General features: G+C 50.2%; 1 protein-coding gene across 1 annotated transcript in view; it reads left to right on the forward strand.

Annotated features, from left to right (window-relative positions):
* Positions 1 to 689: 689 nt before the first annotated feature.
* PREX1 (phosphatidylinositol-3,4,5-trisphosphate dependent Rac exchange factor 1) overlaps positions 690 to 20184 on the forward strand; it is a 197702-nt gene continuing 178207 nt past the window's right edge. The window contains exon 1 of the mRNA XM_060030665.1: positions 690 to 1017. Within this exon, the coding sequence (XP_059886648.1) occupies positions 805 to 1017 (213 nt within the window). The 5' untranslated portion in view covers positions 690 to 804. The remainder of the gene's footprint in view (positions 1018 to 20184) is intronic.

Consider the following 20184-nt stretch of genomic DNA (forward strand, 5'->3'; position numbering starts at 1 on the left):
CGTGCGTCTTCCTTCCCAAGGTCGTGGCAGCGCCTGAGGGCACCCAAAGGCCTGGGTGTCCCAAAGGCAGGGGCTGGGGTCACCGCTTTCTTCCCGGGGCCGGCGGGGGCGCGCATGGTGGGGAGGGCTTTCTCCTGCGCGGCTCCGCTGCCAGCTTTTCCAACAGGGTGTTGACTCAGCCCGAGCGGCGGCGGCCGGCGACCGGACCTGCGTGTTTGTGCTGCGCGCGGTGGGTGTCGCGTGTGTCGGGGTGGGAGTGGCGTAGCCCGCGGCGGACGGGGGGGCGCCACGCGTCCGGGCGCGGAGTTGGTGCGTTGGCTGCGGCGGGCGCGCTGCTTCGGACTCTCGGGGCTCTGCGGGGCCCCTCGCGGAAGATTTTCGCCCAAGAGCCCCGGACGCCCAGCTCAGGCCAAGCCGAGCTTCCGACGTACCAGCCCAGCGCCGCGGCGCGTCTCCAAGGGGCCCAGTGCGCGCACGGAGCGCCTCTGCGGCCCGAGCACGGCGTGGTACTTGGCAGACGCTCCCTTGGCGGCGGGGGAGGCGGCGGCCTGGCCAGCCGTCTGGGAGCCCCGAGGGCCGCCCTCCTCCCGCCCCTCGTCCTGCCTCCGCGCGCTGCCTCCGCCCCCGGCCCGGGCCGCCCGCCCCCAGTCCCGCCTGCTCGCCCGCCGCGCCATGCGCCGGGCCCGCCGCTGAGCCCGGCCCGCCGGCGCGCCCCGTCCGGGATGGAGTGCCTGGACGCCTGACTCGCCGCTCGGCGCGACCTCCGCGCGGGGGAAGGAGCCGGTGCCGCGCGGCCGCGCTAGGATGGAGGTGCCCGGCGGCAGCGATCCCAGCGGCGACGGGGCTGGGGACGGTGCCCACCTGGACCCCCGGGCACCCGGCGCCGCTGCGCCCATCTCCGGCCAGTGCGCGGCCGCCCGGGAGTCGGAGCGCCAGCTGCGCCTCCGCCTCTGCGTCCTCAACGAGATCTTGGGCACCGAGAGGGACTACGTGGGCACCTTGCGCTTCTTGCAGTCGGTGAGTGTAGCCCGGGGAGCGCGGGGACAGCCTCCGCTCCAGCCGCCAGCCCCGCTGCGGAGCGCAGGGGCCTCCGGCGCGGGGTGGTTCCCACAACCTGTGGCCACGGCCCCCGGGCGGCGCGAGAATCACCTCAGACGTGGGGAGGGCGGCCTCCTCCAGAGCTGGGCTGTCGCCTCCCTGGCCGGCCCCGACCCGGGGTCTCCCTCACTCCGTTTCTCCCCACGGCACGCTGTCCTTTTGTCTTTTTCTTTCCCCTTCTCCGCCTTTCAAATAGTTTTAAAATTAGTTACATCCGTGAGGCAGGGTCTCTGGGAGCCAGGCGCCGGGAGCTTGGGCTTGCGTTTTTTTTCCCGGGGATTTCTTCGCCACCTAGTGCATCACAGACTACTCATCTAGGACGGACCCTAGAAATCCTAGAGCCCAGAGTCCCTAAGCGCCCAGTAGAGTAGGATAAAACCCAAAGCCCGGAGTAGGGACAGAAGTCGACAAAACCTCGGGGTAGGACCCCTCTTTCCCACGCACACGCTTTTGCTGGAGCTTGGGGACAGTGGGTTTCGAACTCACGACTCCGAGGTTCAGTCCCATCCTCCCCATCCCCAACTCCAAGTTGCAAAACCACAGCGTCAGATGCTGTAAAATAATTGACCACTTATTATGTGCCAGGCGCTTACATTTGTCATGAGAAGGTTGAACCTTCACAAGTGGCCCATGAAGTAGGGACGAATATTTCCCTCATTTTTTAGATGGGAGAGTTTAGCTCCAGAGAGGTTGAGTAACTTGCCCAGAATCAAACAACTGGTTACTTGGGGATACCGGATTTTGAACCAGGGCAGTCTGAGCTAGTGCTCCAAACCCCTATTCTCGGCTGCATTTTTTTTTCTTCTTCTTCTTCTTCTTTTTTTTTTCTCTGTGAGAGGGAGGAAGGGGCCACTTCCCTACTCTCCTAGGAAGTGAGAAAAGTGGCTAGGGGGTGGGAGTGGGGTGAGCCTTGCTGGAAATTAGGAGACTCCGAGGGCTTTAATCTCCAAACCTCCTACTGGGACCTCATTTACTCCCTTCTCTGCTCTAGGAAGTCTTTTAATCCTGGTTCAGGAAGGGCTGGTTGGGGGGGTGGGGCGGGGGCGGTTGATGTTTCCTTCAGAAACCCCAGAGCCAGGCTCTACAGCTCCCAGTCTCCGGGGAAAGAGGGAGACTCTGGCATCCTCTGGGGTCCCCCGTGGCTTGGGGGTGCAGCTGAGGCTGTGTGAGGTCCGAGTTTTAACTCAAGGAGGACAGAGCCCTTCTCTCTGTGAAAAGAGGTGTGTGTGTTGAGGGGTGGATGGGCGGGGAGGAGAGTTGTGCAGAGGCATTGAAAACCATTTGGCTAAAGGACCCTTCTAGAAAGGCCTGTGAGAATGAGGCAGGGTTGGCCTTTCTTTCCCATTCCTCCCTCTCTCACAGTTAAAAAGAAAAGAAAAGAAAAGAAAAGAAAAAAGAATTTGCTCAGTTTGAATTAAAGATGTAGACAGCCCTGGTATCTCTGAGCAACGTCAGATTCTAGGGGACTCCTCATTTCTCCTTCTAGCCACTCCCTGCTTCTCAGTCTGGAAGGGAAAGAGGAAAGACAAGCCGATTTTTATATTAATAGGAAAGAAAATATACATCTTCCTCCCACGTCCTTGCTCTGGACGGTGTGGTGCCTTTCAGAACAGATAGAGATGGCATTTGGGTTCACTGTGGTTTTAAATTGTCCATGTGTAGAGTCTGAGGAAGCTGGAATGATGGAAATTGATTGGAATCAACCATCCTTATTAAAGAAACAGAAAAAAAAAGATTTCTCTACTTCCATAGTATCTCCTTGACACTTTGAATTTGCTGAGTTCATCAGTTTTTTGTTTTTTTGTTTTTTTTGTATTGACCTGTCAGTTTTGAGATGAGCTGGTTCTGACTTGGACATCTTGAATCAGTCATGCACATGTCCTGGCCTCAGTTTCCCCACTTGTCAAATGAGGGAAGGGGAATCCAGGCTTTCTTTCTGCCATGTCCTTTTGGGTGTCCCCAAGCTGGTGCCAGAAACAGACTGGTTGTGTAACCCGACTAGCGGTACCTCGTTTGTGAGCTGCAGGAGACCTCTCTTGTTTGGCTCCATCAGAAACGGTCCCTAAACGACGCAAGATCTTTCAGTTTTGAAAACCCAGGGCTTAGAGCTTCACGAACTGCTAATTACCAAGGTTTTCCATGGCAGCGAGGCTGGCAACTTGCAGGTTGTGATTCTCTCCTGTCTTCCCACTCTCTCCTCCCAGCCTTTATACTTACTGAGGGCTTGTTCCCACTCGGAAGAATGCTGGGTAATCCCTCCCTGCTTTTAATTCCATGTGGCAGAGGCAGGTCTCGAAGGGTTGCCTTGGCCTCCTTGTGTCCCTTGCTTTAAGGTCCTGTCGCCAGTAGAAGTGAAGTCTTTGGGGTAGACTGAGCATTGTGCGAAATGCGGACAAGCCAGTTCTAAGCTCCTGCCCTCGAGGAGGGCCAGGTTCTAGTCAAAGGTGGCGAAATGGGTGTTTACAGAAATCCAAGTATGAGGCTGGGCTGGAGCCAGACTGCTTGGGGTCGGGTCCTTGGACTGTGTGACCTTAGGCAAGTGGCTTGACCTTTCTGAACCTCACTTTCCTCATCTGTGAAATGGAGAATGATAATAGATCTTATAGGGTTTTTAAGAGGATAAGTGAGTTATATAAATATATATAAAGCACTTAGAACAGTGCCTAGCAGGTAGTAAGGCATTTCTAAATATTAGTTATTATCATTAATTGTTATATGATAATTAAATATTACAGATGATTATTATTAAATATTAAAGATGATTAAGATGATAGGATTCTAGCATCTAGCAAGCAGGGGTAGTCAGGGAGGGCTGCTTGGAGGAAGTGAGATGTGAGTCAGCACTGAAAGGAGGACAGGAACTCTGAGTGAATTTCCTTTTGACCATCTACACTCCGGAACCAGTGGTTTTGTTTGGTTCCGGGCCTGGGGCTCTCTGGTTCCTCTAGAATCTCCCCATCATTGCCCACCTCCTTCAGGAACTGGATTGCACCTCCTCCCCTATCTCTGATGGGGACTGATGACTTTGGTGCCGTATTTTGTGTGTTTATTGAAGAGTCATGGAAAGGCAAGGACAGCCCTCTTGTATGGATGCTGGATCTCTCTTGGGGGACCCCATAGAGATTGTGGGAGAAAATGCCCCGGGTTTTGGCTGAAACTTGGATCTCAACATCTAGAAGCCCCGGCTGTGTTGGGTGCACTGTGTGTACTCTTGGGCAGTGTTAATAATGATAATAATAATGGCAGTCATTACTGTGTAGGAGCTGACACTGATTCATCATTTACCCTTCTATCAACTCATTTGATCTTTCCAACACCCCTATGAAGGAAGTGCTGTCCTTATCCCTATTGGCAGATGAGGAAACTGAGGCATAGATAGTTTAAGTGAGCTGCCCTGGGTCATGTAGACAGCTGCCCACCCCAGAACTCATGTTCCTAGCCACTTTGCAGACTACCTCTGGCTTATAAAGGGCTTGACACCTGCCTTATTAGGGTGGCAAAACTGGGATTCGAATCCAGGTCTCTGTGACAATTACCCTCTGCCTATGCTTCCTCTGGTTACTTCCCCTCTGTGACTCCTGTTCTCTCTTCCTCACAACGGGCAGAACTTAGAAGAATGGAAACGTCAGGCTGCTGGGTTCCTCCTTTGCACTCTGTGTCTGTTCATGGCGTGAGGGTTGAATGTGGGGCTCTGGAGCCAGGCTGCTGGTGTTCAAATCCTGGCTTTACTCCGCACCGCCTGTAGGTGGCCCTGGGTAGGTCACCAGCCTACTCTGTGCCTCAGTTTCCCCATCTGTACAATGGGCATAGTACAGCACCTGCTGCATCATAGGGGTGTTGTTGAATCCTCAATGAGCCTGAGGTTAACGCTCTTAGCACTGTACCAGGCACCAGTAGGTGCCCAGAATGCTCTGGTGGCTTTTGGGGGGATGTGCAGCAACGGGGGGCAGTTGAGGTTGTCTCTTTGGGGCTCAAAGTCTTCCCCCTTAAAGAAAGGCCGGGTGAGCCTTGAACCCACTTGCCTCTTGGTTGGATTGGTTTGGGGTCTCTGCCTGCAAGCGGGGTGGGGGGTCTGTCGTCAGGGGTAGGTGCCAGTGGGTCCCCTGATGGACGTGCCATCCAGCCTGGGCGGATGAGCTGAGAGACTCCTGAGAGATGAGCTGAGAGTGAGTGGTCAGCAGCCCCCCCTGAAGGGCTCCCGTTGGCTGAGGACAGAGACCTGTTACTCTCAGGCAGCCAGAGGGTCTGCCTGAGCTGGCTGGGCCAGGGTCCCTGAGGATCAGGGGGTGTGGGTAGAAGGCTCCCAGAATATCTTCTGTGGTTCTGCTTTTTGGGGTTAGGAGACGAAAGCTTTTCTTTTCATTGGAGCTCTGCTTGCCGAAACAAGAAACTGTGTGGTTTTGTGTTGTCACTATTTTTTTTTTTTTTTTTAAGATTTCTGTAGTCCTAGTCTGACACTAGGGAGCAGTGCTGGGGAGTGGGGACGGGGGGGGGGTACGTTTTAAATTCCGCGGTCACTGAAACAGAATGACCTAACCAGTGATGTGGGGGTTTTTCACAAGCTTGTGTTGTGCAAAGTAGGATGCTAAGAAGTTCTGCCTTGGGAAAAACACTAACCATAACATGATGTACGTTGTATGTATAACATTACAGGAGTTTGGAGAGAAAGATGAAAAGACGTGTATCTTGTGAAGAAAGGCAAGCAGAAAGATGAAAAAGGAAAAAATGTTCTAAGAAAGGCTGTTTGTAATGCCCTTTGCACGTAAAATTATGCATATGTATGAGAATATATTTTTTACAAATTGCCGATGGAAGTAATTGCATTTTCAGCATGATTATTAGATGAATGTACAGCAATAGTAATAATAATTTTGCTAACATTTATGTAGTGCTAGATGTTTGTAAGCCCCATATAAAGCATTCTCTGTGTATCAGCTCAAAAGTTCCAGGTATTATTGTGCTTACCATTTTACAAATGAAACAAAAGCACAGAGAGGCCAAGTCAGTTTCCCAAGGTCACACAACCTGACCCAGCTGGGATTCAAACCCAGGTAGTCTGGCTGCATAGCCCCCATTCTTTACCACTACCCTTAACTGCCCCAACATGGTGCTGTGTTCATGACCCAAATTACTGTCTTTGGGAGACCTCTGGGCTGCCCAGGTGGGCAAGAATTAAGCCAAAAGGTCCAAATTATCTGAGCTTCAGGATGCTAGAGGGCCAGGACCAGGCCACTTTGTATTGGCCTGAACATTTTCAGGAAGCAAGTGAAAATTTTGTGCTGATAAAAACCTAAGCACCAGTAAGAGTTAGGTGAGGCCCATCTTTTGTGTATTGCAAACAGAGCTACGTATAGGTAAAGCCATAAAGAAATTAGACAGTTTTCCTCAGCGTGTACGTGTATAGGGAGCACCTGCTGTATATTCCGGGCAGTGTTTTAGGCCACAAAGATGCAGCTGTCAACAGGGCAAACGTGGTCCTTGTCCTTATGAGAAAGATGACTCAGGGATGCTAGAACTCGTGCATTTGAATGAGAGTGCTCTTCAGATAAGCATCCCGGACATCCATTCACTATTATTTTGGTGTTTGCTCTTGTGACCATTTCTCTGTCACTTTAAGAAGAGATGGATGGGGTTGGTGTCCCTGGCTTCTGGAGGCTTCAAGGGGCATCTCTTTCTTAGAGAGTATCCCTCCTTTATCAAGCCAGTGAGCAGAAGAGCTGTTGGGCTTGGGGCCACACCCTCAGATTAAGAAACCCACATCCTTTCTGCTTTACAGCGCTCCTCTCTTAAAGCTTTTGCAAGAGTTGAGTCTTTGAAGTAAGCCATGCCTTGCTGCAGAACTTTACTTCCCAGATTTTTGTGATTTCTCTTCTTTTTTCCAATAGACACAGGTTCTCTGGCTGGAACCCGAGTGAGAGGTGGGCAACCAGAGTATCGTGTCCCACTGGCTTTGTTTCGCAGGCACCAGGTGAGGTCAGAGCTGGTTCTTGCCCCAGAATTTAGGAGACGTAGAACTTGCGAGCAAGCCAGGGGGTGGAGGGTCTGAGACCCCCCTGGAGGGACCCCCTGCAGCAGTTGCGGCCCCAAGGGGGAGGTGAGCCCTGGTGAAGGGTGGTGACTCTGCAGCTGGTCAGGGTTCCAACCTGAGAGTTCTGGGGAGAGAGGGCTTGGGGGCCTTCTCTGGGGATTTGTGTTTTAGCCTGGGTTCAACATCCTCCTTAAACAGGTTCACCTACAGGGGGCATTTCCAGCCCTAGTACCTGGTCTGGGGTGAATCCCTCCATCTTCCAACCTTCGGCACTATTGACATATTGGGCGGGATTATTCTTTGTTGTGGGGTTGTCCTGTGCATTGCGGGATGTTTAACAGCAGCCTTGGCTTCTACCCACTAGATGCCAGTAGCATCCCCTTCCCCCAGTTGGGATAATCAGAAATGTCTCTAAACGTTGCCACATGTCCCCTGGGGACAAAATAGCTCCGGGCTGGGAATCACTGGCTGAAACCTCCTTTGACCACCAGCTCTGATTTCAGACCATTTTAGGGCATTTACAGGCCTACATAGCCATGTATAGCATTGATGTGTATGTGTAAATGTGTGTGTGTTTACATAAATGGCATGGTACGGTTTGTTCTTTTCACTCCGCAGTGTGTCTTGGGTTCATGGTTAAGAGCACAGACTCTACAGACAAATGGTCTGGGTTTGAAACCCAGCCCTGTGACCTTGGACAAGTCCTTTTGCCTCTATGAGCCCTGGTTTCCCCATCTGTAAGATGGTCGTAGCCCTCCTAGGGTGGCTGCAAGGACGGAGTGTAGTCTTCCATGCACCTGGCACAGCTGAGTGCTGAGCAGGGTCAGCCTCCTTGAAGTACTTGCCACAGAAGGAAGCCCTGAGGAAGGAGGGAAGCCCTCCAGCCTCCCAGCCGAGTGTGGAGTTTTAGCTTTATTTTTATTTTCTCGGCTCCTGGAGGACCAGAAGAGGATCTGCCTGCCCGCCCCTCTTTTGTCTTGTGGTCAGACACACAATCTGTGTTTACCCGCCTGGTTCCTTCCCCAGGGTGGAGCTGACAGCCGATCCCTTGTTTCTGGGCCAGGAGAGGTGAGGCTATTTCAGGCTGGCAGGACTAGGGCCACTGAAGGTTGGTAGAGGCAGGTGGCCAGTTGCCACGGAGATCTGAGGTCTTTCCTCCCCTCGCTGGAGAGGGTGGGTGGCTTCTGCAAGGGGCTACTCCCAGGAGGGGTGAGGCCAGGGTCAGAGCGGGGCGTGGGCAGTCAGTGCTTTCATTCACAGATTCACTTGTTCATTCACTAAACGGACGTTAAGCACCTACTAAGTGCCAGACACTGGGCTAGGTGTTGGCATGTGGCCAGTACAAGATGGACAAGGTTCTTGCCCTCATAGAATCTTCAGACCGTACAAAAAGAGATCACTTGGGAAAGTGACAAGAGGTGTAATAATGATAAACTAATCCACTGAGGCCCTGCTGTGTGCCAGGTGCTATGTGAATTATCTCCTTGAACCCTTGCAACAACCCTCTGAAGTAGAGACCATCATTATACCTATTTTGCAGGTGGGGAAACTAAGGCCCAGAGAGGTTGAGTGACTTGCTCAAGTCCACACAGTTTGAGAGTGGGTGCACCAAGGAGGAAATAAAATGGGGATATGTTGGTGACAGGGACGGTGGCATCTATTGAGATGGGGTGGTCAAGGGAGGCCTCTCTGAAGAGGTGGCATCTGAGCTGAGTCCTGTGGCAGAGAAGGAACCAACTGTGGAAAGAGTCGAGAGAAGTGTGTTCCAGGTAGAGGGAATGGCATGTGCCAAGGCCCTGAGGCAGGACCGTGTTTGGCTTGTTTGAGGAATAGCAAGAGGCCAGGGTGACTGGAGGGGAGGGGAGGTTGGCATGGGCAGCGGGGGCCTGGTGGCATGGGCCTCACACACATGGTGAGCAGTTTGGGTTTGAGTCTTAGTGGGCTGAGGAGCCCCTGGGGGGTGAGATGGCTTCCTGCTTCCCGGGAGGGAGGGGGCACCCCTTGTTTTCTGTTCAAGAAACTGATTTGTATGATTAAAAACTGTTAGGTGGCACCTTGGACTCCACCCTCCACTCACAGCTGTCATAACAGCACTTTATCTGGTATCAGCTCCCACCCCTGCCCTTGGGGGGAAAAAAAAAGTCTTTTTCAGACCCACTTCACAGATGAGGAAAACTGAGGCACAGAGGGTAACTTGCCCAGGGACACACCATCTGGAACTGGCCATCGCCTCCTCTGCTCTCACCCTTGCCTCCCACGGTCTGTTCACCATACACAGCCTGAGGAGTCTAGTTAGCACTTAAGTTAGGTCATGCCGCTGCACCACTCAAAGCCTTCCTGTGGCTGCCACCGCCCTCAGAGTAAAAGCCACGTCCTTAGAGTGGCCTGGAAGGTCCTGCATGCTCTGCCCCTGTCACTTCTCCCATCCCTCTCCTAGTCATCTTTTTTTCTCATACAGTTTTTTTTCTTTAATTGAGATGTGATTCACACATGGTAAATTTTACCCCCTAAAGCGTACGATTCTGTGGTTTGGGGTCTATTCACAAGTTGTGCAATCATCACCGCCATCTAATTCCAGAATCTCCTGTTGCTCTCATTCCCTCCCTCACTTCCCTCCAGCCACACTGGCCCTTTCTCAGATGCACCTGGCATGCTCCTGCTTCAGGGTCTTCTCACTTGTTCTTTCTGGAATGCTCTTCCTCCAGTATCCCTGTGGCTCACTCCTTCAGGCCTCTGCTCAAATGTCATGGTCTCCATGAGGTTTTTTCTGACCAACCCCCACTTCTAATTTGAAATTGTACTCCACCCTCACTCACCACTTCCTGTCTCCTTTTCAATTTTAATTTATTTAAATTAAATAAATTTTTAATTTTATTCTCTATCTGGTTTTTAATTTATTCTCTCTCTCCAGCACCAAGAACAATGCCTAGCACATAGTAGGTCCTCATTAAATATTTGTTGAATGAAGGAAAAAAAAGCCTCTCTTCTGTATACATGTTTATATATTTTTTAAATAATGTGATTATCTTGATTTATATAACTGCTAAATTTTGTGTGTGTGTGTGTGTGTGTGTGTTACGTGGGCCCCTCACTGCTGTGGCCTCTCCCGTTGCGGAGCACAGGCTCCAGATGCGCAGGCTCAGTGGCCATGGCTCACGGGCCCAGCCACTCCACGACATGTGGGATCCTCCCGGACCGGGGCACGAACCCGTGTCCCCTCCATCGGCAGGCAGACTCTCAACCACCTCGCCACCAGGGAAGCCCCCTAAATATTTCTGTGTGGACTTTTGGGGCCCAGGGTCTGGCCCAGACTGTCTGGGTCTGAATTGTGTCTCTGCCCCTCAGTGGTTGTGTGGCCCTAGGCAAGGATCTTCCCCTCTCTGGGCCTCAGTTTCCTCATGTGTAAATGGGTTGGGACACTTTGCTCAGTGTGTGGGACATGGCCAGGCTCCAGTCAATGGTGGTCGTTCTTTCATTAAAATTATTATTATGTTTTAAATTCTTAGTATTTCCCTATTTTTTGTACAAGGACAGTTACAGGGCCTCATCTTGAAAAAAGTGCCTCAGATCATTCCTGGGGCTTGAAATAAGCAACTGAATTCATTTTGACCAAGTGGCCCCTTGCCCGGGACTCCTGGTCTCTGTACTCTGAAGGCAGTTGGAAACAAGGGCATCTCTGGAAAGACTGGCATTTGGAGCTAGAAGAGAATAGCCATCTCCTTCCCTAAGGAACCCACTCAAGGATAGAAAAAAAATGGTCAACTTCTCAAAAATGCGTTAAGGCCCCCCAGCACCCCACTCTGAGATCCCTCCACAAACTTGAGTAGACATGGAATAAACCATTCCCTACTTCCTGGGTGAGGCTGTTACACATCCTGCTTCCTTTGCATTCTCACAGTTGTGCAGATGAAGAAAGTGAGGCCAGAAATGTGAGGCCACTTGCCCAGGATCACAAGAGAGGACGTATCCGTTATCTGTTGCTGTGTAACAAATTACTCCACAGTTAGTAGTTTGAAGCAGCCCTATGGATAATCACCTTGCAGTTCCTGTGGTCAGAATTCCGGGCATGATGTAATTGGGTTTCCTGCTGCAGGTCTCACGAGGCTGCAGTCATGGTATTGGCCAGGGCTGTGGTCTTGTCTGAGTCTTGGGGGCCTCTGCTTAGGTTCTTGGTTGAATTTACTTTCTTGTGGCTGTAGGACTGAAGTCCCCATTTTCCTGCAGGCTATTTGCTTGTGATGACTCTCACCTCCTAGAGGCTGCCCTCAGGTCCTTGTCATGTGCCCCCTTAAACATGGCCCCTTCCCATAACCTCATCACAGGAATGAACTCAGCTGCATGGTCCCACCTATTCAAAAGGAGAACAGATCCTCCAGGGCATGGACACAAGGGGGCAGGACACCTGGGGGCCATCTCAGGCTTCTGCTTACCACCATGGTAGGTGGTGGATTTGAACTCAGATTGATTCCAAAGTTCATGTTCTTGACCACTGTATGTTGTTTTTTCCCTCTCTGGCCCTGTCCAGGATGGACCCTGAGTGAGGTGGATTGATTGGTTGGTGGAGTCATTGGGTTCATTTTGAGCGAGATGGCTTAAGTGGGATGTCAGTGGGATGCCACTTCCCTCCCTGGCAGGACCTGGTCTCTCTAACACAGACCCCTGGTATGTCTTGAAGTGATTTGCTGATGGGGTTGTTGAGGATGAGCCCGGAGCATCTGCTCCCCTAGGTCCCCTCCCCCCTCCTAGTGGGGGTTTAGGCTCAGACCTGGCCATGGGGCAGGTGCCTGATGGCTCCTTCCTTTAGGAGACATTTGTGTCATATGTTGTCACCCTAAGGGTGGGATAGGGATTGCGGCAGCCATGCTGGTTGGTATTAATTTCTATATATTGGGGCTTTTTCAGATAACTTACTATTTAGTGATTTTTAATTTAATTCTGTTGTGCTCAGAGGATATGCTCTGTGGATTTCCAGCCCTTTGAAATGCTGGTTTACGACCCAGCATACGTCTGCCTTAGTGACCATTCCCTGTGCACTGGAAAAGAATGTGTGTAGGCAGACCTCAGAGATATTGCGGGTTTGGTTCTAGACCACCGTAATAAAGTGAAGATCGCAATTCGGGGAATCACACTAAATTTTTGGTTTCCCAGTGCATATAAAACTATGTTTACACTATACTGTAGTCTATTAAGTGTGCAATAACATTATGTCTAAAAAAAACAATGTACATACCTTAATTAAAAAATAGTTTATTGCTAAAAATGCCAAAACAATTGCAATAGTAACATCAAAGATCACTGATCACAGGTCACCATAACAAATATAATAATGAAAAGGTTTGAAATATTGTAAGAATTACTAAAAGTGACCCAGAGACATGAAGTAAGCAAATACTGTTGGAAAAATGGTGCCTACAGACTTGTTCGACACAGGATTGCCACAAACCTTCAATTTGTAAAAAACACAATATTTGCGAAGCATGATAAAGTGAAGCGCGATAAAATGAGGTCTGCCTGGGCTCCTCTGTTGTTGGGTAGAATGTTCAACAAATGTCATTTAGATCAGCGTGGTTTATAGTGTTGTTCAGGTCTTCTGTGTCCTTACCGACTTTTTTTTTTTTTTGCGGTATGCGGGCCTCTCACTGTTGTGGCCTCTCCCATTGCAGAGCACAGGCTCTGTACGTGCAGGCTCAGCGGCCATGGCTCACGGGCCCAGCCGCTCCGCGGCATGTGGGATCTTCCCGGACCGGGGCACGAACCCGCGTCCCCTGCATTGACAGGCGGACTCTCAACCACCGCGCCACCAGGGAAGCCTCCTTACCGACTTTTGGTCCCCTTGTTCTACCAGTTACTGGTAGAAGTCTCCAACTATGGTTGTAGGTCTGTGTATCTCTTCCTTGAATTCTTTCAGTTTTACTTTAAAGTCATTTTGTTGGAACATACACGTTTATGATTGTGTCTTCCTGATGAATTGAGTCTTTTATCATCATGAAATACTGCTCTTCACCCCGATAATGCTCACTGTCTTGAAGTCTCTTTAGTCTGATATTAATATAGCCACGCCAGCTCACTTATGCTTTCTGCTTTCTGTCTCTTTCCTGTTAGCCTCTTTGTGTCTTTATATTTCAAGTCCATCTCTTATAGGCATCACAGAGCTGAATCTTGCTTTTTTATCCATACTGACAGTCTCTGCCTTTTAATTGGACTATTTAGCTCACATACATTTAATGTAATTATTGACAGGGCTGGGTTTAGGTCTAATATCCTGCCATTTCATTCTGGTTTGTTTGATGAGGCAATGGCAATCAAAAAGGATCTCCTTCTTCCCCATCCCCATTGCACTAAAGGTAAGGGGAGCAGGAAATTGAGGTTGATTGAATCCAGACTCCTTGCTGTGGCTTACAAGGCCTCTGTGATCTGGACTCTGCTCACCACGCCAACCTCATCTCTCCCTACGTTCACTATGTCCTGGTCCCATCAGCTTTCTTTCTGTTCTTGAACTTGCTAGGCTGGTGAACCTTTTCATTTGCTGTTCCTCTTGCCTGCATCACCCTTAACTGTGCCACATCAGGGGTCCTTCCGTCTTGTTCAGCTGTAACTCCAGTGTCACTTCCTCAGAGAGCCTTCAAGTCATGGTCTCTGTATTCTTGGTTCCTGTCACTCCCTGAAATAATCTTGTCTGTTTACTTGCTTAGTGTCTGTCTACTCCCCTAGGATGTAAGTCATATGGTCTGCTGTGTTCACTGACACCCCTCCAGCACCTAGCACATAATGGGTGCTGTTAGTATGGGTCGAGGGAGCGAATGTGTGAGTGAAAGGGATCGAATGGGGTGCACTCTGTGGCAGAGGCCCTCCTGGTTCCTGCCACCAGGCCTCCCTGGTTCCTTGACTTTGGGGAGCATGGGCCACAGCATGGGGAGTGGCTGCAGGCTAGCATCCTTGACCTCCTGCCCCTACCACACTGGGAGGGCAGAGGGAGCTCTGTGTGGTCCCAGCCACTAGCTGATGGCTGGCCAGGCTGTCGATTGGGTGGTCTTTTAAGGTTTATTTCCCCTCAATCACAAAGGTAACAAATACAGTGGGGGCGTGTGTGTCAAAAGCCCATTCCCTTATGTCCGTTCAATTACAGGCTCTCTCTTATGGAACCAAGTGTGGTAAAAGGATGTTTTATGTATGTACCTGGCTGTATATGTTATACCTTTCTACATATGTTCAGGGGTCTAGACGTAGAACTCCAGTGTGCTGAATTTGTGGACATTTTAATGCATTTTTTCAAAGTTAATTTTTTGGTAACTTTTTATTTTGACATTTCAAGAATATAGAGCACCCCGTGTACCTTTCACCTGAATTCACCGATTGTTGGCCCTGGGCTACATTTGTTTTAAAATTCTCCCCTTGTCTTTCCCTTCCTCCCCACTTCCCCTGCCCTCTACATACAAACATATGCGTGCATACACACACACACAGACACACACACACACATTATTGTTATTACTTTGATCCATTTGAGAGTAATTGCAGACATGATGCCCCTAAATAATTCAGCATGTATCTCCTAAGAACACAGACATTCTCTAATATAACCACAAGACACTGAACAAAAAGGAAATGTAACACTGATGGTAAATTATACAATCCATGGGAATTCCCTGGCTCTCCAGTGGTTGGGACTCCACGCTTTCACTACCGAGGGCCCAGGTTCAGTTCCTGGTTGGGGAACTAAGATCTCATCAGCTATGTGGTACAGCCGAAAAAAAAAATTATACAATCTGCAATCTATATTCAAATTTCACCTATTTTCCCAAAAATGTTCTTTATACCTCCCCTCCCCTCCTTCCCCATCCCCAGTCCAGGGTCCAATCCTGGATCATGCATCATATTTCGTTGCTTTCTTTGGCAATTTTGACTGTGTGTGACTTTTAGCCTTATGCGGGTAGTAGGAACTCTCCACTAAGACGTGGCTCTGACAGTGCTTCTCCCAGGCCACTACTTACCAGCTCTGTAATGCTGGGCAAATGCCTCTTGGGCCTCAGTTTCTTTGGCTATAAAAAGGGGAAATCTCTGTTTCTCCCCCATAGGCTTCTTCTCTGCCACACATTTTATTGAGCGTCTACTGAGTGCCTGGCTGTGTTGTAGATGCTGGTGAGTCAGCAGTCTCACCCATTCATTTCATTTTTCCAGGCAAACATCTGGGCCCCCGGGGCAGCGGCTGAGAGGAGAAGGTATGGTGGAGTAAAATAGTAGGTGTTGGGCACAGAGCTGGCTTCCAGGGACGCCCTCCATGCATTGGCCGTTTTTGCTGTCTCTGCTCTTTGTAGAACATTTGGAAAATCAAGACAAGCAAAAAGATCTCACCCTTCCAAACAGTCACTTCACCTTTTGGTACATTTCCTGCTTGCTGTCTGCGTTCTGTTTGAGCTGAGGTGTGATCACGCCGCACACACTATGTTTCGTCTTCTCTTGCCCCTTCTGTGCAGCTCCTCGTGTCCCTGCCAAGCACTCTTCGTCACTAAGCCTTTAATGGCTTCGTAGTGAAACGTGGGGCTCTGGATCTGCTCTGTCCAGGTCGAGTTGTTAGGGAACTGTTGACTGAAATCGCCCACCTTGACCAGGCCTGCTCGCCTGAGTTGTCTCGCAACCGGAGGTCCCGATAAGGAACATGGTGCCGCTGTGGAAAACTAACGGAAAGAATTCGGGAGGGGCCTAAAGAGGGACGAGACAACCAACCTCCCAGAGTCCCTCGCGCTGGAATCCATCTTGGCTGAGAGATGCGTGCGCCACGAGGAAGGATCCTGACTCAGACTATGGGTCACGCAAGGTGATTGGCCAGAGACAACACGGAAACTAACGCCATTACCGTAAAACCTGAGGCTGCAAACCACGTGGCAGAGCAGTTCTCCTGGGGTCCCTGACCCTGCTGCTCTCTGCCCAGGCGCCCCTTTCTAGTAAAGTCTCCTGCTTTGTCAGCATGTGTGTCTCCTTGGACAATTCATTTCCAGATGTAGACAAGAGCCCACTCTCGGGCCCTGGAAGGGGTCCCCCATGCTGCAACAAAATCCTGGCTACTTACCGGCTGTGTAATGGTGGTCAAGCTGCTTTACCTGGGCATGCCTCGCTTCCGGAAATAGTGCCCACCTCTTAGATTGATGGGGAATTAGATGAATTAAGATCCGTAAGATCTGTAAGCTCTCAAAACAGTGCCTGGCACATGGTAAGCACTCCGTATTTATTAGCTATAATTATAATAATTATTATAATAACATAATAATTACAAATAAAATTATTATCAGTTAACCATTCCATTTATATTGGGCATTTACATAGATTTCAGCTTTTCACAATTACAGAGTACATACGTCTTTGTTCTAGTTGCCAGTTCTTTTATTGATTCAGTAACTGGGGGCTGAAGAAACTTTGGTTTAGGGCCTTTTGGTTTTCAAAAAAAATTTTTTTATTTTTGGCTGCGTTGGGTCTTCGTTGCTGCACGCGGGCTTCCTCTAGTTGCGGTGAGTGGGGGCTACTCTTCATTGTGGTGCGTGGGCTTCTCACCGCAGTGGTTTCCCTTGTTGCGGAGCACGGGCTCTAGGCACGAGGCTTCAGTAGTTGTGGAACATGGGCTCAGTAGTTGTGGCTCGCGGGCTCTAGGCATGCAGGCTTCAGTAGTTGTGGCACATGGGCTCAGTAGTTGTGGCGCACAGGCTTAGTTGCTCCGTGGCACATGGGATCTTCCCGGACCAGGGCTCGAACCCATGTCCCCTGCATTGGCAGGTGGATTCTTAACCACTGTGCCACCAGGGGAGCCCCGGGCCTTTTGGTCTTTACTAACCCAAAGAAATCGTTGGCACCTAGAATCCTAGAATCGGGTTGTCAGAGCTGAGAGAGACCATGACATCATCTCACCCATTCATTTCATTTTTCCAGAAGGGGAAACTGAGGCCCAGAACTGTTCAGTGACTTGGTCCAGGCTTACCAATTGAGTTTGTGACGGAACTTGAAATTGAAAGCAGTTTTCCTGACTCCTATCCCATGATTGTTCTGCTTTTGTCCAACAGCTCAGATGCTTGGAGGGCAGAGAGGGAGCTTTAAGTTGTGTCCAGATGAGTTGGAGGAATCCTGTGTGCCTAGAGGATGCTTGGGAAACTTTATTTTCAGATTCTGTAACTTTAGTGACCATAAATGGTATGCGTGTGTCTGTGTCTGTCTGTCTGTCTTACTGTCATTCATCCTCCATGGGTCCATAGCACCATGAGTTCCAAATTGGGGGTCCTCAAGCCAGCGCAGGCCCGTAAATAGGTTTTGTCAGGCCTGTACAGTGTTTTAAAATTTTTTAATTGGTTGCCAGCATTGAAAAATCAAGAAATTTCGTACAAAAATTTATATTTCTGATTTCTTAAATAATCAGAAGATCTGCCCACATCAAGCTTGCATGCCTACAGGCCAACGCTTGGCTGGAGCTGAACAGTAGCTGCCGTCTTTAGACAGGGCTTGCAGTCTTCAGTTTGCCACAGTCTCCACCCTTCCGTAATGTCCCTGACATTGAAACCAAATATTGGTTGCCATTTATCATTGTGCTTGCTCTGCTGTTTTTTAGTTTTTTTTTTTTTTTTTTTTTTTTTTTTTTGCGGTACGCGGGCCTCTCACTGTTGTGGCCTCTCCCGTTGAGGAGCACAGGCTCCGGACGTGCAGGCTCAGCAGCCATGGCTCACGGGCCCAGCCACTCCGCGGCATGTGGGATCTTCCCGGACCGGGGCACGAACCCGCATCCCCTGCGTCGGCAGGCGGACTCTCAATCACTGCGCCACCAGGGAAGCCCTTTTTTTTTTAATACAGTTAAGAGGATATTGGAATATTTTTTCTAAACCTTGTTTCTATCAAATGGAAAACTGAAAGCCAGACCAAGAGGGTTACATATTTTAAGAAACAAAGGAGGGACAGGTCTATTCTCTGAGGTGAGTAGAGGGGGAGAAGGTTGTTGTCTCTTAGAGAGGGTGACTCTCTTGTCCTGACTTCCATTTCCTGTGGCCTGTGGGCAATCATTCTCTTTTCTTTTTTGCAACATCAGCTGTTGAACTGGAGGTTGCCACATTCATCTGTCCTACTTCCTGCATCTTGTTCTGTACTTACGCTCCTTTGGGAGATCCTGGGGTGCACATCCCAGAGAGGAAGCAGTGAGCATCCTACAAGGGTGTTAGGGGTTCCCTCAGCTACCGTCTGGGGCCTCCTCTTGGACTTCAGGACGCTGGTACTATCCCAGTCAGGCTTGGTGTTTTCCTGCGCTTGTGCAGCCCCGTGGAAACCTCTCCCCTGCTTTGTTTCTCCCAAATCTAGAAGGTTTTAAAACAATAACAACAACAGCAATAACAACTATAACAACCACAGCAATAACAACAACAACTATAACAACAGTAATAGCACTGCTCTTGCTCACAAGATCAGCAAATGCTGGTTGTCAAGATTCTTTGGTTGCAAGTGACAGAAAACCCAGCTTAAACTGCCTTCAGCAAAGATGGGAATTGCTTGGCTTGTGTTAAGGAAGGGTCTGTCTGTTGTCCTGGGGTGGCCTCTGATTGGCTGCCTTGAGTCATGTGCCCATCACTGAGACTGACTGGCCAGGTCTGGGTGAGGGGCCCACCTGTACCACATGGCAGTGGGGGAGCCATGGTTCCTGGAAGGAAGACTCCAGGCTGCTGGGACCAGAAGAAGGGGAGGGATGCCAGCTGGGAGCATCTCTCCTCCTCTGTGCTGGTACCATCATCCCAGATTGGAAGGCTTTACCTTCTCCAGAGTCTTGGGTCGCAGGGAACCCTGTTGTCACTTGGGCTGCCTGCAGTGCCCCATGGCTTTTCCACATCCTACCTCAAAGCCTTGCTCATCTCCTGCTTCCTCAAGAGGTCCTCCCTGTTCTGGCTCTTTCCATGGACCTAATAATAGCATCAGCATCCACATGTGTGAGATGTCTTCAGTGGACGTGTCTCAAGCAGCATAACCTCCCAGGAATCTGGAGGGGAAGATGTTCCAACGTTGCCTATTTTATGGATGAGGAAACAAAGGCTCAGAGAGGTTCAGCAACCAGAAAGGCTTGAGGGTCACACAGCATCCTTTTCTCTCATTGGAGGCTCCATCGTGTGTGTTTTGTCTCCTCTAAGGCCATACAACCTGGATTTGAATCCAGGTTCTGCCCCTTCTAGGTGTTGTCACCTTAGGAAAATGGCTTAACCTCTGTATCTGGGGGAAGAGCATTCCAGGCACAGGGAACAGCAAGTGCAAAGGCACTGAGGCAGGAGCATGTTTCAGGAACAGCAAGGAGGCCAGAGTGGCTGGAGTAGAGTGAGCCAGGTGAAGCGTGAATCAGAGGTGAAGTCAGGGAGGTAACAGAAGGATGGGGGAGGCTGGTGGGCAGATTGTACAGGGTCTTATGGGCCATTGTAAGGACTTTGCATTTTACTTTGAGTGAGGTGGGAGCCCTTGGAGCTTTTGAGCAGAGGAGGGACAGAATCTCACTTAGTTGTCACAGGATCCCTCTGGCTACCAGCGGAGAATGGACTGTAGCGGGGCAGGGTGGAGGCAGAGGGAGGAGGCTGCATGGTAGCCCAGGTGGAACAACATGGCAGCTGGGGTATGGGGTGTTCCACAGGTGGCTTGAAGTTAGTTAATTGCCCCTCCTTTGTGTTCCTGTGTTGTTCGTTAGCTGTATTGGTTTGGGTCCTGGCTTTATCTCACTGAGCCTCAGTTTTCACATCTGTAAAACGGGGTTAATGGTGCTACTTCTCTTATCAGGCTGTGGGCGTGAGTTACATGCGATGATAAATGTAAAGTGTTTCCCGGAGTGCCTGGCACGTTGTAAGCTCTCAGCAGATATTTGTGGAATAAACCAGTGAGTGAACGACAGGGAGTTTGGGGCTGCTCCAGCTCTGCCCAAGGCATCTACCCATGAGGTAGCCCCAGAGCGGGAAGCATCCCGTCTCCCTGCCCAACTCTACCCTCCTTCCCACACACACGGAGATTTGAATGAACAGAACCCAGAATGTTCTGGCAACAGTCGCTCCCTCTTTCCTAGTGAC

The sequence above is a fragment of the Delphinus delphis genome, chromosome 15 (genome assembly GCF_949987515.2).
Source record: "Delphinus delphis chromosome 15, mDelDel1.2, whole genome shotgun sequence".
Classification (NCBI taxonomy): Eukaryota; Metazoa; Chordata; class Mammalia; order Artiodactyla; family Delphinidae; genus Delphinus; species Delphinus delphis.